Here is a 12177-nt window from a genome sequence, read left to right as displayed (position 1 = left end):
CTCACTCAATAGTTACTGAAGAGATGAGCAATTAGAGTGTAGTTGGTACTGTTGAACCAATGACCTGCTTTATGTTGGACAGTTGTCTGGTTTTTGTACATGATAGCAAAACAGTGATGGTTTATACAACTAAAAGTCCAACTATGAACTTACACAGATGGAAGGGAAATAGAATAGTATTTTGATTTTCCTTAAGGGCTGCTGTCCTACCTATCTGCAAAAATAATTTAAGGTAATTAAAAGCAACCTAGCAAAGGAGGACATAGACAGACTAAAACCTATGCTTTTCACTAATATTCAACCTTTGTCATTCACTGAGGATGAGGCTAGTCACATTTTTCTTGTCTCATCCCACCCCCTCGCTCAAATTTTGAGTTTTCTCACAAAACCAAATAAAGTCCTTGCCAGATCTTTCTGAATGAGTCATTAGCAGTTAAATTCTATCCTCTTGGGCTTTGGAGAATATCAAGTAGGGTCCTTTAAGGTGCATCAATAAACACCTTCTGCTATATTCAAAATAACAGCAGCACTCAAAGAACCCCAACCCAGTATAACTGCTATCATAACATTTTCATAGTATATACTACAGTTTAAGCAAATTCAGATCTTATTTTATTACTCTGCAAAGCTTTTTTATATTGTCATTTACTCTCTTCAAAATTCCTTTCTACTAATTTGGCATACGGTCTAGACCTACTGGAAATATTTGTTCTGAACATAAGATGGTTGATAAAATAAAGTTGCATGTGGGAAGAACACACAAATGAAAATAAATTTTGCAAATTTTTAATTATAGTGTCTAATTATCCAGTCTGCAGATCCAGAACCCTGGTGTCCCTCCTCCTTCAAATCAAAATGTAGATCCTAAGCATACCTAAAAAGACAAACAAATCATAGTCTTTTTAGTAATACTAATAAAAAAGAATAAAGAAGTGTGAGGTGGTGGTGAACTGAAACGTCAGAAATGGGAAAGGGTCAATCAAGAAGGGACTAGATTACGAATACTGGATATAATTAAAGAATCATCTCTGAATTACATGTATTTTTCTACTCTTTTTCCCTACTGGTTCTGGCTAAAAAAAAAACAAACGAAAAAACTCAGGATTCTTGACAATCTACCATATGCCAGGCACTGTGCTGGGTACTTTACACACATTGATTCATGTGATCCTCACAACAACCCTCTGAGGTCCAAATCAGTATTCTCTTCTTTAGGTGTGGAAATAAGAAGAAAGAGGTTAGGTAATCTGCCTGAAGTCACTTTGCTGAGTTGAATTTGAATCCAGGTCTGTTTTCCTCAAAGCAGATGCTCTTTCCACTCTAGCACACTCTCTGCAAATACTTTGCTCTCTGTGAGTCAGGACTGAACCAAAGACCTAAAAATAAACATGCATAATCAACAGTTGACTGTAACTATTTCATTCTAAATTTCATCAACTATATGCCATTTCCTTGGCAGTTTCACCAGAAGATCATATAAGCAACTGGAATCTCTACATTACCTTTAAATTAAGTTTCTCTACAAAGACCAAAAGCTGTATCAGCCAATGTCCCTTTGTTACATACACTCCAACATATTACCAACTAATCATCGTATCACAGGGAGAAAATGAACCAGGCACATTATACACAGGAAGGCAGCTAAATGCTAGCAGTAACCGGAGAGGATATAAAGATGCTATGGAAAAGTAAGAGAAAAATCAGTATGCTTCCTTTGCTGCATGGCATTGTAGAAATGTCCCAACGCCAGCAATTACATGGTAATGGTCACTGGGTTGGACAACTATCTCTGACAGAGAAATATTTTCACGGCATCTAGAAATAAATCCAAAATTAACCTGGACTGGTTAATCCCTTCCTCCAAACTACATTTAAGTTACCACAAGAAGAGAAGCTTGAGGTTAACTATGTGGTAAACACCTGAAAGGCTCTGTTTATTACAGAACACAGTCGCTGAATTAACAGCCAGATTAAGCTAAAAACTCTTGTTACTCATTTGACAAATGTCTCTTGAACATGTAAAGGTGCTGAGTAAACAAAGAAAAAGAAGCCATAGTCCACGCTCCTAACAAACTCACAATACAGCTGGGAAAAAGGTCATTAAATAGTCAACTATAATACAGGGTGGCAAGTGCTACTACGCAAGCAGAGAACTCCAAAGGAGTGCAGAGTAGCAATTACTGCTTCCTGGAGAGGTCAAAGAGGCTTCACGGTGTTGGGCGTGTGGTGCACGTATGGGTATGTGTGAGCATGCACACACATGGGGTAAAAGAGTGCAAGTGCATATGTGTAATGTATATTGGGTGTCTGGGGTGTGTGTGTATGCCAGCAACCCCAATGATGGTAACATCAAAGACACCTGAGTCTGGCCTCAGCAAAGGCATGGAAAGCAGCAGTACAAAGCAAAGTCACAGGATGGAATAGTGTATATTGTGTAATCAATAGCTGCAAACTCAAATGCTTCTAGGGGTCAAATGAATGTCAAAGAAAAAACATAGCAAACCTGATAACAAATGGCAACTGACACAGTTGCCTCAGTGTCTGGAGGATGCAGTGAACTGGAATAGGCTTGCCCAGTCAAGAAAGGCAGAGACTTATCAGCTCTAGGCAATTGTTGCCACGTAGAAACTTGTACCCAGGCCTTCCGATGTTTAAGCAAAGACAGCAATCCAGATTTTCATCCTGATTTTAAACGTTGGCAGCTAATTAAAAACAATCTTTTTTTTTTAAATTGTGCTTTAAGTGAAAGTTTACAAATTAAGTGAGTCTCTTACATAAAAACTTATACCTACCTTGCTATGTACTGCTAGCTGCTCTGCCCCTAATGAGGTAGCACACTCCTCCTCTCCACCCCGTATTCCCCGTGTCCATTCAACCATCTTCTGTCCCCCTCTCCCTTCTCATCTCGCCTCCAGACAGGAGCTGCCCACATGGTCTCATGTGTCTACTTGAGCAAAGAAGCTCACTCCTCACCAGGATCATTTTCTGTCTTATTGTCCAGTCTGATCTCTGTCTTAAGAGTTGGTTTGGGAATGGTTCCAATCTTGGGCTAACTTCCAGCCTGGGGCATGACCTCCGGGATCCCTCCAGTCTCAGTCAGACCATTAAGCCTGGTCTTTTTACAAGAATTTGAGGTCTGCACCCCACTGCTCTTCTATAAAAACAATCTTTAAAAAACATCATATAAGCCAGGACAAAGTACATCCTGGGCAGACTTCAGCCTGGCGGCTGATTATCTGCAACCGCTGATGCTGAATGTAAAGTCAGGAAAGGCAGGTAACACAGGCTGGGGACAGACTGTGAAAGGCCTTTGATGCCACACCGAAGAGTCTGAAATCTACCCAGATTCTGTAGGCATTATGAAGTAACACAGGCAGCTCTGTATTTCAGAACAGCATCTCTCAAACTGTTTTTAGAAATATTGTTGGGAAGTGTTATTCTGCATGATGGACACGGACTGCAAGAGAGAGACTGAAAATGAGGTAGACCACTGAGGTAATTACATCAGTCTAGATGAGCAAAATAAATGGAGCGTAGATGGCTCTGGGAGAGCTCAGTTATGGACAGAGTGGAAGCTGTAAGAGTGGGAAGTAAAAGAAGATGGCATAAGAGGCACACCGGAGATTGTTCACACAGGGAGGAGCTCTGCCCAGTCAGGACTCCAGTACCGGGGTCTTCTCTCTTACTTGCTTTTTGTATTTGCCATGGATTTCTCAAAAATCAGTGATATTTCATAGCTGAGAATTACAGTATTATTCCTCTCCCAAGCCAAATATGGCGATTACTACAGCAGATTTTTTTTTTTTTTTTAAATCTGTCTCTTGTCAAGTAATTAAACAGAGATGCTTTCCAAACATCTACATTAACCACAGCAAAAATTCTGTTTGGTTAGAAGAAAAAATTCTATCCCAGGTACCTTAGTCATCAAGTGCTGCTATAATAGAAATACGGCAATGAGAAAAAGAGAAGTTTTATTTTCTCACAGTGCAGTAGGCTAAAAGTCCAAATTCAGGGTGTCAGCTCCAGGGGGAAGCTTTCTCTCTGTTGGTCTTCTCATCAATCTTCCCCCAGACTAGGAGTTTCTCTGTACAGGGACCCCCGTGTGGACACACTCTGCTCCTGTCACTGCTTTCTTGGTGGTATAAGATCCTCAACTCTCTGCTTGCTTCCCTTTCCTTTTTATCTCTTGAGAGATAAAAGATGGTATAGGCCACACCCCAGGGAAACTCCTTTTACATCAGATCAGGAATGTGACCTGATTCTACCCTCATCCTCTTTAACATAAAATTACAATCACAACATGGAGGACAACCACACAATACTGGAAATCATGGCCCAGCCAAACTGAAACACACATTTTTGGAGGGACATAATTCAATCCATGACAGCAGGAGTAAAGGTTACCCGCAGTGACAGAATACATTCTTAGGTGGATGCATAGGGTTCTGGCATGATTAATCGCACAGACACTGACATTTCTGAAACTGTTCTTTAAATTGCCAGCTTTCTTAGCTTTTCTCATTGTTGTTGTTAGGTGCTGTAGAGTCAGCTTTGACTCAGAGAGACCCTATGTGCAACAGAATGAAACAATGCCTGGTCCTGTGCCATCATCACAATCACTGCTATGTTTAAGCCCATTGTTGAAGCCACTATGTCCCTCCATCGTGTCACAGGTTGTCCTCTTTTTTGCTGACCCTTTACCTTACCGAACATGATGTCCTTCTCCAGGGACTCATCCTTCCTGATAATATGTCCAAAGTATGTGAGATGAAGTCTAGCCATCCTTGCTTCCAGGGAAAATTCTGGCTGTACTTCTTCCAATACAGGCTTGTTCGTTCTTCTGGTAGTCTATACTATAGTCAATATTTTTTCACCGATGCCATAATTCAAAGACATCAGTTCTTCTTCAGTCTTCCTTTTCGCTGTCCAGCTTTCACATGCATATGAGGTGACTGAAAGTATCAAGCTTGGGTCAGGCTTCAAAAGTGACATCATTTCTTTTCAACACTTAAAAAGGTCTTTTGTAGCAGATTTGCTCAATGTAATATGTCATTTGATTTCTTGACTGCTGCTTCTAAGGCCGCTGACTGTGTAACCAAGTAAGACGAAATCCTTGACAACTTCAGTCTTTTCTCTGTGTATCATGATGTTGCTCATTGGTCCAGCTGTGAGGACTTTTGTTTTCTTTATGTTGAGGTGTAATCTATACTGAAGGCTTTAGATCTTCATCAGTAAGTGCTTCAAGTCCTCTTCACTTTCAGCAAGCAAGGTTGTGTCATCTGTATATCGCAGGTTGTTAATGAGTCTTCCACTAAATCTGATGCCCTGTTCTTCTTCATATAGTCCGGCTTGTCAGATTCTTTGCTTAGCATACAGACTGAGTAGGTATGATTAAAGGATACAACCTGACACATACCTTTCTTGACTTTAAACCACTCAGTATATCCCCCTGTTCTATTCGAAAAACTGCCTCTTGGTCCCATGTACAGGTTCCTCATGAGCACAATTAAGTGTTCTCGAGTTTCCAATCTTCAAAATATTATCCATAATTTCTCATGATCCACCTAGTCAGATGCCTTGGCATAGTAAATAAAACACGGGTAGACATCTTTCTGGTACTCTCTGCTTCCAGCCAAAATCCATCTGACATTAGCAATAATATCCCTCGTTCTACATCCTATTCTGAATCTGACTTGAATTTCTGGCAGTTCCCTGTCAACGTACTGCTGCAACTGCTTTTGAATTATCTTCAGCAAAATTTTACTTGCATGTGGCTCTTCTAATAGATATATTTCTACAGAAACTGTTTTCGAGGTACAGTATTTTCATAAAAGAACTGTTTTTCCCAATGTTTTTGACAGTTTTTTTCTTAGCAAGAGTCACCAGTCGGCATTTTTAGATATCTTTCTTCTGTCAAACCAGAAATTCACTTCCTTATTTGTACTGATAATACAACATTACAACTTGATTAATATGTAACACCACACTAAACTATGCTTCAAAAAAAAAGGTGAAACTGAAAACCGCTTCCATGGGGTCTAAGTTAGGATAAAATCAAAAGATCCTCCTGTACACATTAACAGTTGCATCGGAATTCAAAGTTTAGATGCCAGCTATTGGCGTGAGTTAGCTTGACTATCTGATTTGCTGCCTGGGTCCTCTTGGGCCTGTCGAGGCTTAAACTACATGGTGAGGAGAGACAGCAAAGTCTGCAAGGCAGTGCCCAAGAAGTACAAGAAACAGGGAAAAGGACTAAAGGACTTAGAAGACTGAAAGAAGGAGGCAGGCTGAGCTAGTGCACGTGAATAGGCAAAGGCTAATGATTTGAGACAATTGTCACCTTTGGCTTTTTAAAATTCCTGTTTGTTTCTTCTCTTCAGATAATTATTCTGTCTCCCCCAGAGTTAGTTCTATGTTGGCTCAGTTTTACATTTCTGTGCACCAGATCAGCTTTGGCTGGCAAGAAATAACTTGATGGATTCATAAGGTGTTACACCCTTTCTACCTCAGTGTTATTGAAACGTACAACATGGTGATGGAATGGAGAATTAAAGGAAATGCATCTAACAACAGATAAATACCCTTACCTTTCAACAAAATTTGGGCATAGCCTTCTAACTAAAAACTATCTATCAGAGGGTAAGTTGAGTGAAATAATCACTGAAATTATTTCACACGGAATCTTTAAATCAGGCTCCTTTTCTGCTGGTCCAAACAGGGAAATGCGCTACATCATGGCAGTATGTTACGGACAGTGCTCAGAGTTCGAGGAAATCAGTCTGTCATATCTTTGGCAACACTCTCCTCCACATTTTCCCTCCCACTCCCAAAGAGATTGTTACTCACTCAACTGTAAGTTTCTGAGTAAAAGGACCATGTATTAGTCATCTTTTTAATCCTTCACAGTATTTAGAACAGCTTCTAGTATGAGTAGGCCCTTGATAATGGTTACTGAACTGAATAAAATTCTCTGGGAAACAAAATTCTTATTCACAATCAACCTCCAGGTGATACCTCTGACCTCTGTACGTGGGAAGTGAAAGAAACCAAAAAAACAACCAAACCCACTGCTGTCAAGTCGATTCCGACTCATAGCGACCCTATAGGACAGAGTAGAACCGCCCCATAGAGTTTCCACGGAATGCTTGGTGGATTCGAACTGCTGACTTCCTGGTTAGCAGCCGTAGCACTTAACCACTACGCCACCAGGGTTTCCTTATAAAAACAGTCTGGGACATAGTCTTAGATGAGTACTCCCCAAAAAAGTGAGACCTGAAGTAAGCCTAAGAGGATAAACAGATTTGTGCACAGGAGGCTTAATATCACATATGGGGAAACACTAAGAAAAGAGGCCGAGTGGAACAAACAGGGATTGTCTGATGCAGTTAAGCACAGTCTCAGAGGAGTGGAAGAAGTGGCTGCTAGAATGGCTTTCCTTTGCTCATTTCCATACAGGAACAGAACACAGAGGGCCAAAGCTCAATTGGGATTCACAGAGCAACAGAGCCTTCATAAATCACTGGGCTAGTGCAGAATATAAGTATCACTATCACACTTCTGTTATATCATCTGGACTGCTATTAAAATAAGTCTACTGCCCATAAAATACTAAGGGATTAGAAATCAAAGACCCTGAGCTTATAGGGACGAGAGACCTCTTCAGTGATATGTAAACCTTTTTTTTTTTTTAAGCCACAAACAGGCTTTCATCAAATAAAATCTTACAAATGACCCCAATCCGTAAAACAGATAAAATGACAATAGCTCTGGTTGCAGTAGGTGGCCTGAAATCCTACTTGAGGCACTTTCATAGAATCACTACAGATGCAAATTCTGAGAACTACTGATCTAGTCCCAAGAATTACAGTATCATTCCTCTCCCAAACCAAACTCCTCACTTGACAGCCAGGTAAAGCACCTGCCCAGGTAGTGTATGGTAGAGCCAGAACTAGAATCTAGGAACATCAACACCCAGACCAGGACTCTTCCCACTATACCCCATACTGCTTCTAAAAACTAAAGAAAAGAGGAGGATATGGTTCATACTTACCATCTTTATTCAGCCACTGCTTTCTCATTCTGTACAGAAGGAGCTTGTTGTGGACATATGGTAAAAGGAACTTGACACACCAGCTCTCCACACCAAGTTTGTTTTCAACCAGGACTATGGGACTCCGGTTATACCTAGCTTCAGGACAGGGGATCAGTCCAATTTCGTCTCTTAATATGTAAAACATAAAAAAAAAAAAAAGAATTAAAAATAAAAATACTAGTCTTTTCAAAAACTTTTAAATCCTACAAATTATTTTAAAAACTGCACCTATTTCCCTTACTTAGCAATGTAATTTAGCTTACCTACTAGATTGGCAGAATGTTTTTTAAAAGTTTGTTAATACTCAGTGCTGGCAAAGATGAGAGGAAACAAGTATGCTGTATTCCCTATTGCTGGGAGTGACAACTGGAATAACCTCAGGTAGAAATTTGATCAAAATCATAAATGCAAATACCCTCGGACCTAGCAATCCCACTGCTTGGAAATTATTCCATGCCAAAATATTAATAAGACTTTCACTGCATTATAAAAAAAACTGTAAACAATCAATGTGTACGACTGTGAAAAATAATTATGGCCCATCCAGGTGCTACACCCACCCAACCCACTGCTGTCAAGTCGATTCATACTCATGGCAACCCTGTAAGACACAACTGCCCCATAGAGTTTTCAAGGCTCTAAATTATGCCTACAAGGAAGATCAGTTAATACAACTATAATTCAAATTTACACACCAACCACTATTGCCAAAGATGAGGAAAGTGAAGTTTTTTAACCAACTTTTGCAGTCTAAAATTGATCAAACATGCAATCAAGATGCACTGGTAACTACTGGTGATTGGAATGTGAAAGACTGAAACAAAGAAAAAAGATCAGTTATTTAGAAAATATGGCCTTGATGATCGAAATGATGCTGGAGAATGCATGACAGAATTTTGCAAGACCAATGACCTATTCATTGGAAATACCTTTTTCAACAACATAAATAGTGACTATACATATGGACATTGCCAGATGGAATACAATGGAATCAAATTGACTACATCTGTGGAAAGAGATGATGGAAAAGCTCAGTATCATCAGTCAGAATTAGGCCAGGGGCCCGACTGTGGAACAGGCCATCAATTGTTCACATGCAAGTTCAAGCTGAAGTTGAAGAAAATTAAAACAAGTCCACAAGAACAAAAGTATGACCTTGAGTATATCCCATCTGAATTTACAGACTGTCAAGAATAGATTTGACACGCTGAACACTAATGACCAAATATCAGACAAGTTGTGGATGACATCAAGGGTATCATACATGAAGAAAGCAAAAAGTCATTAAAAAGACTGGAAAGTGAGAAAAGACCAAAATGGATGTCAGAAGAGACTCTGAAACTTGAACACATAGAGCAGCTAAAGTGAATGGAAGAAATGACGATGTCGAAGAGCTGAACAGAAGATTTCAAAGGGTGGCTCGAGAAGACAAAGTATTATAATGAAATGTGCAAAGACCTCGAGTTAGAAAACCAGAAGGGAAGATCAAGTTCTGCATTTCTCAAGCTGAAAGAACGGAAGAAAAAATCCAAACCTCAAGTTGTAATACTGAAGGATTCTATGGGCAAAATACTGAACAACATAGGAAGCATCAAAAGAAGATGGAAGGAATATACAGTCACTGCACCAAAAAGAACTGGTCGCTGTTCAACTCTTTCAGGAGGTAGCATATGATCAAGAACGGACGGTGTCACAGGGGAAGTCAGCACAACTGGATTACGGTAATACAACAGAATTTGGAAATTATCAGACAGTATCATTAATATCACATGCAGGTAAAATTTTGCTGAAGATTATTCAAAAGCGGTTGCACCACTATGCTGACAGGGAACTACCAGAAATTCAAACCAGATTCAGAAGAGGACGTGAAACGAGGGGTATCACTGCTGATGTCAGGTAGATCTTGACTGAAAGCAGAGAACACTGGAAAGATGTTTACCTGTGTTTTATTGACTATGCAAAAGCATTCAGTTGTGTAGATCATAACAAATCGTGGATAACATCATGAAGAATGGGAATTCCAGAACACTTAATTCTGCTCATGCAGAACCTCTACACAGACCGAGAGGCAGTCATGTGAACAGGACGAGAGGATACTGTATGGTTTAAAGTCAGGAACGGCGTGTGTCAGGGTTGTATCCTTTCTCCACACACTTATTTAATTTGTATGCTGAGCAAATTATCTGGGAAGCCGGACTATATGAAAAATGCAACATCAGGATTGGAGGAAGATACATTAAAAACTGGCGATATGCAGATGACACAATTTTGCTTGTGGAAACTGCAGAGGACTTGAAGAACTTACTGATGAGGACCAAAGACTACAGCCTTCAGAATGGACTACACCTCAACATAAAAAAAAAACAAAAAAAACCTTACAACTGGACCAATAAGCAACATCATGATAAACAGAGAAAATATTGAAGTCATCAAGGATTTCATTTTACCTTGGATCCACAGTCAATGCTCACGGAAGCAGCAGTCAAGAAATCAAATGACATACTGCATTGGGCAAATCTGCTGCAAAAGACCTATTTAAAGTGTTAAAAAGCAAAGATGCCACTTTGAAGACTAAGGCACGCCTGACCCAAGCCATGATATTTTCAATTGTCTCATATGCATGCAAAAGCTGGCCAATGAATAAGAAAGTCTGAAGAATTGATGCCTTTGAATTACGGTGTTGGCGAAGAATACTGAATATACCGTGGACTGCCAGAAGATTGAACAAATCTGTTTTGGAAGAAGTACAGCCAGAATTTTCCTTGGAAGCAAGGACGGCGAGACTTTGTCTCTTGAATTTTAGACACGTTATTAGGAGGGACGAGTCCCTGGAGAAGGACATTATGCTTGGTAAAGTAGAGGGTCAGCAAAAAGAGGAAGACCCTCAACCAGTGGGACTGACACAGTGGCTGCTACACTGGGCTCAAGCATAGCAATGATTGTGAGATGGTGCAGGACTGGGCACTGTTTCATCCTGTTGTACACAGTGTTGTTGTAAGTCAGAACTGGCTCAATAGCACCTAGCAGCAACAACAAAATCTTTATGGAAGCTGACTGCCACAACGTTCTCCCTTGGAGGAGCAGGTTGGTTTGAACCGCTGACCTCTCATTAGCTGCTGAGTGCTTTAACCACTGTGCCACCAGGGCACCTCTGCAGGTGATATACCTGTTAATAAAGAATAAGGCAGATCTGCATGCACTAGTATGGCAAGAGTGTCAAGATATATTAATTGAGAAAAAGAGAGAGATGCCAAACAGTGTACAGCACCAAGACTTTTGAATAAATGTTTCATTTTGTTTTTCAAAAGAAATAATTATAAATGCACCGAAAAATTTCTTGGAAGGATACCACAAAACTTTTGGGGAGAAGAAGATGTTGAGGAATAATTTTTTTTTTGTACAGTTTAAATTTTCTAGTTACTTGTATTATTTCTATTTAAAAAAACATCAACAAATGTATTTATGCTTGCTTGCAAATAATGTACAGGAAGCGGAAACAAATTAGTAAATTAAACTGACAATGAAATTCTGGGCCATCTTTCTTTCTTCTTTATAATCCTTTATACTTTTCTGAAGAAAAAAATAAATGTTGCTAAAACACAAAATATGTTTCAGAAGCTGATCATCATCCTGGCAGCATTTATATCCTTTAATCTAACACAATTTACATTGAAAATTTATATGACATTTTCTAGGCAAAGATTTAACAAACAAATACACGGGGCATTCTTGACTTGCATAGTAAATGAACCAACAAACATAAAAATGTTTTTGCAAAACTTCAACACATTCCTTTTAACTATAAAGAAAGCTACAATTAATTCTTGCTTACATGACTCATGCCTTCTTAAATAATATGCCCTTCATTTAATCAATGAATAACAAGAAACTTTTTACCAACAAGAGCAGTTGAAATAAGTAACAATTTTTTTAGGAGTATCTATTAGATTTTTTAAATATATCGTTAAAAAACAGAATAAAGAACTGACTTCCAGAGTTGTACGTGACATTATTTATTATGTCCCTGGCATTCCCTGCCAAGAGGATGCAAGTTTGACAGATGCAGAGATGGGAAAACTTCTTGA

The 12177-nt window shown here is 39.3% G+C and overlaps 1 protein-coding gene across 2 annotated transcripts in view; it reads right to left on the bottom strand.

Annotated features, from left to right (window-relative positions):
• Positions 1 to 12177, bottom strand: part of PTAR1 (protein prenyltransferase alpha subunit repeat containing 1) — a 76149-nt gene that overhangs the window by 51638 nt on the left and 12334 nt on the right. For both annotated transcript variants that reach the window (XM_010587532.3, XM_064291235.1), the window contains exon 2: positions 8051 to 8220. In XM_010587532.3, coding sequence (XP_010585834.1) covers positions 8051 to 8220 — 170 coding nt within the window. The remainder of the gene's footprint in view (positions 1 to 8050; positions 8221 to 12177) is intronic.

The sequence above is a fragment of the Loxodonta africana genome, chromosome 9 (genome assembly GCF_030014295.1).
Source record: "Loxodonta africana isolate mLoxAfr1 chromosome 9, mLoxAfr1.hap2, whole genome shotgun sequence".
In the NCBI taxonomy this organism is placed as follows: Eukaryota; Metazoa; Chordata; class Mammalia; order Proboscidea; family Elephantidae; genus Loxodonta; species Loxodonta africana.
Note: the sequence above shows the minus strand (reverse complement) of the source record. Positions and strands in the feature narration are given on the sequence as shown.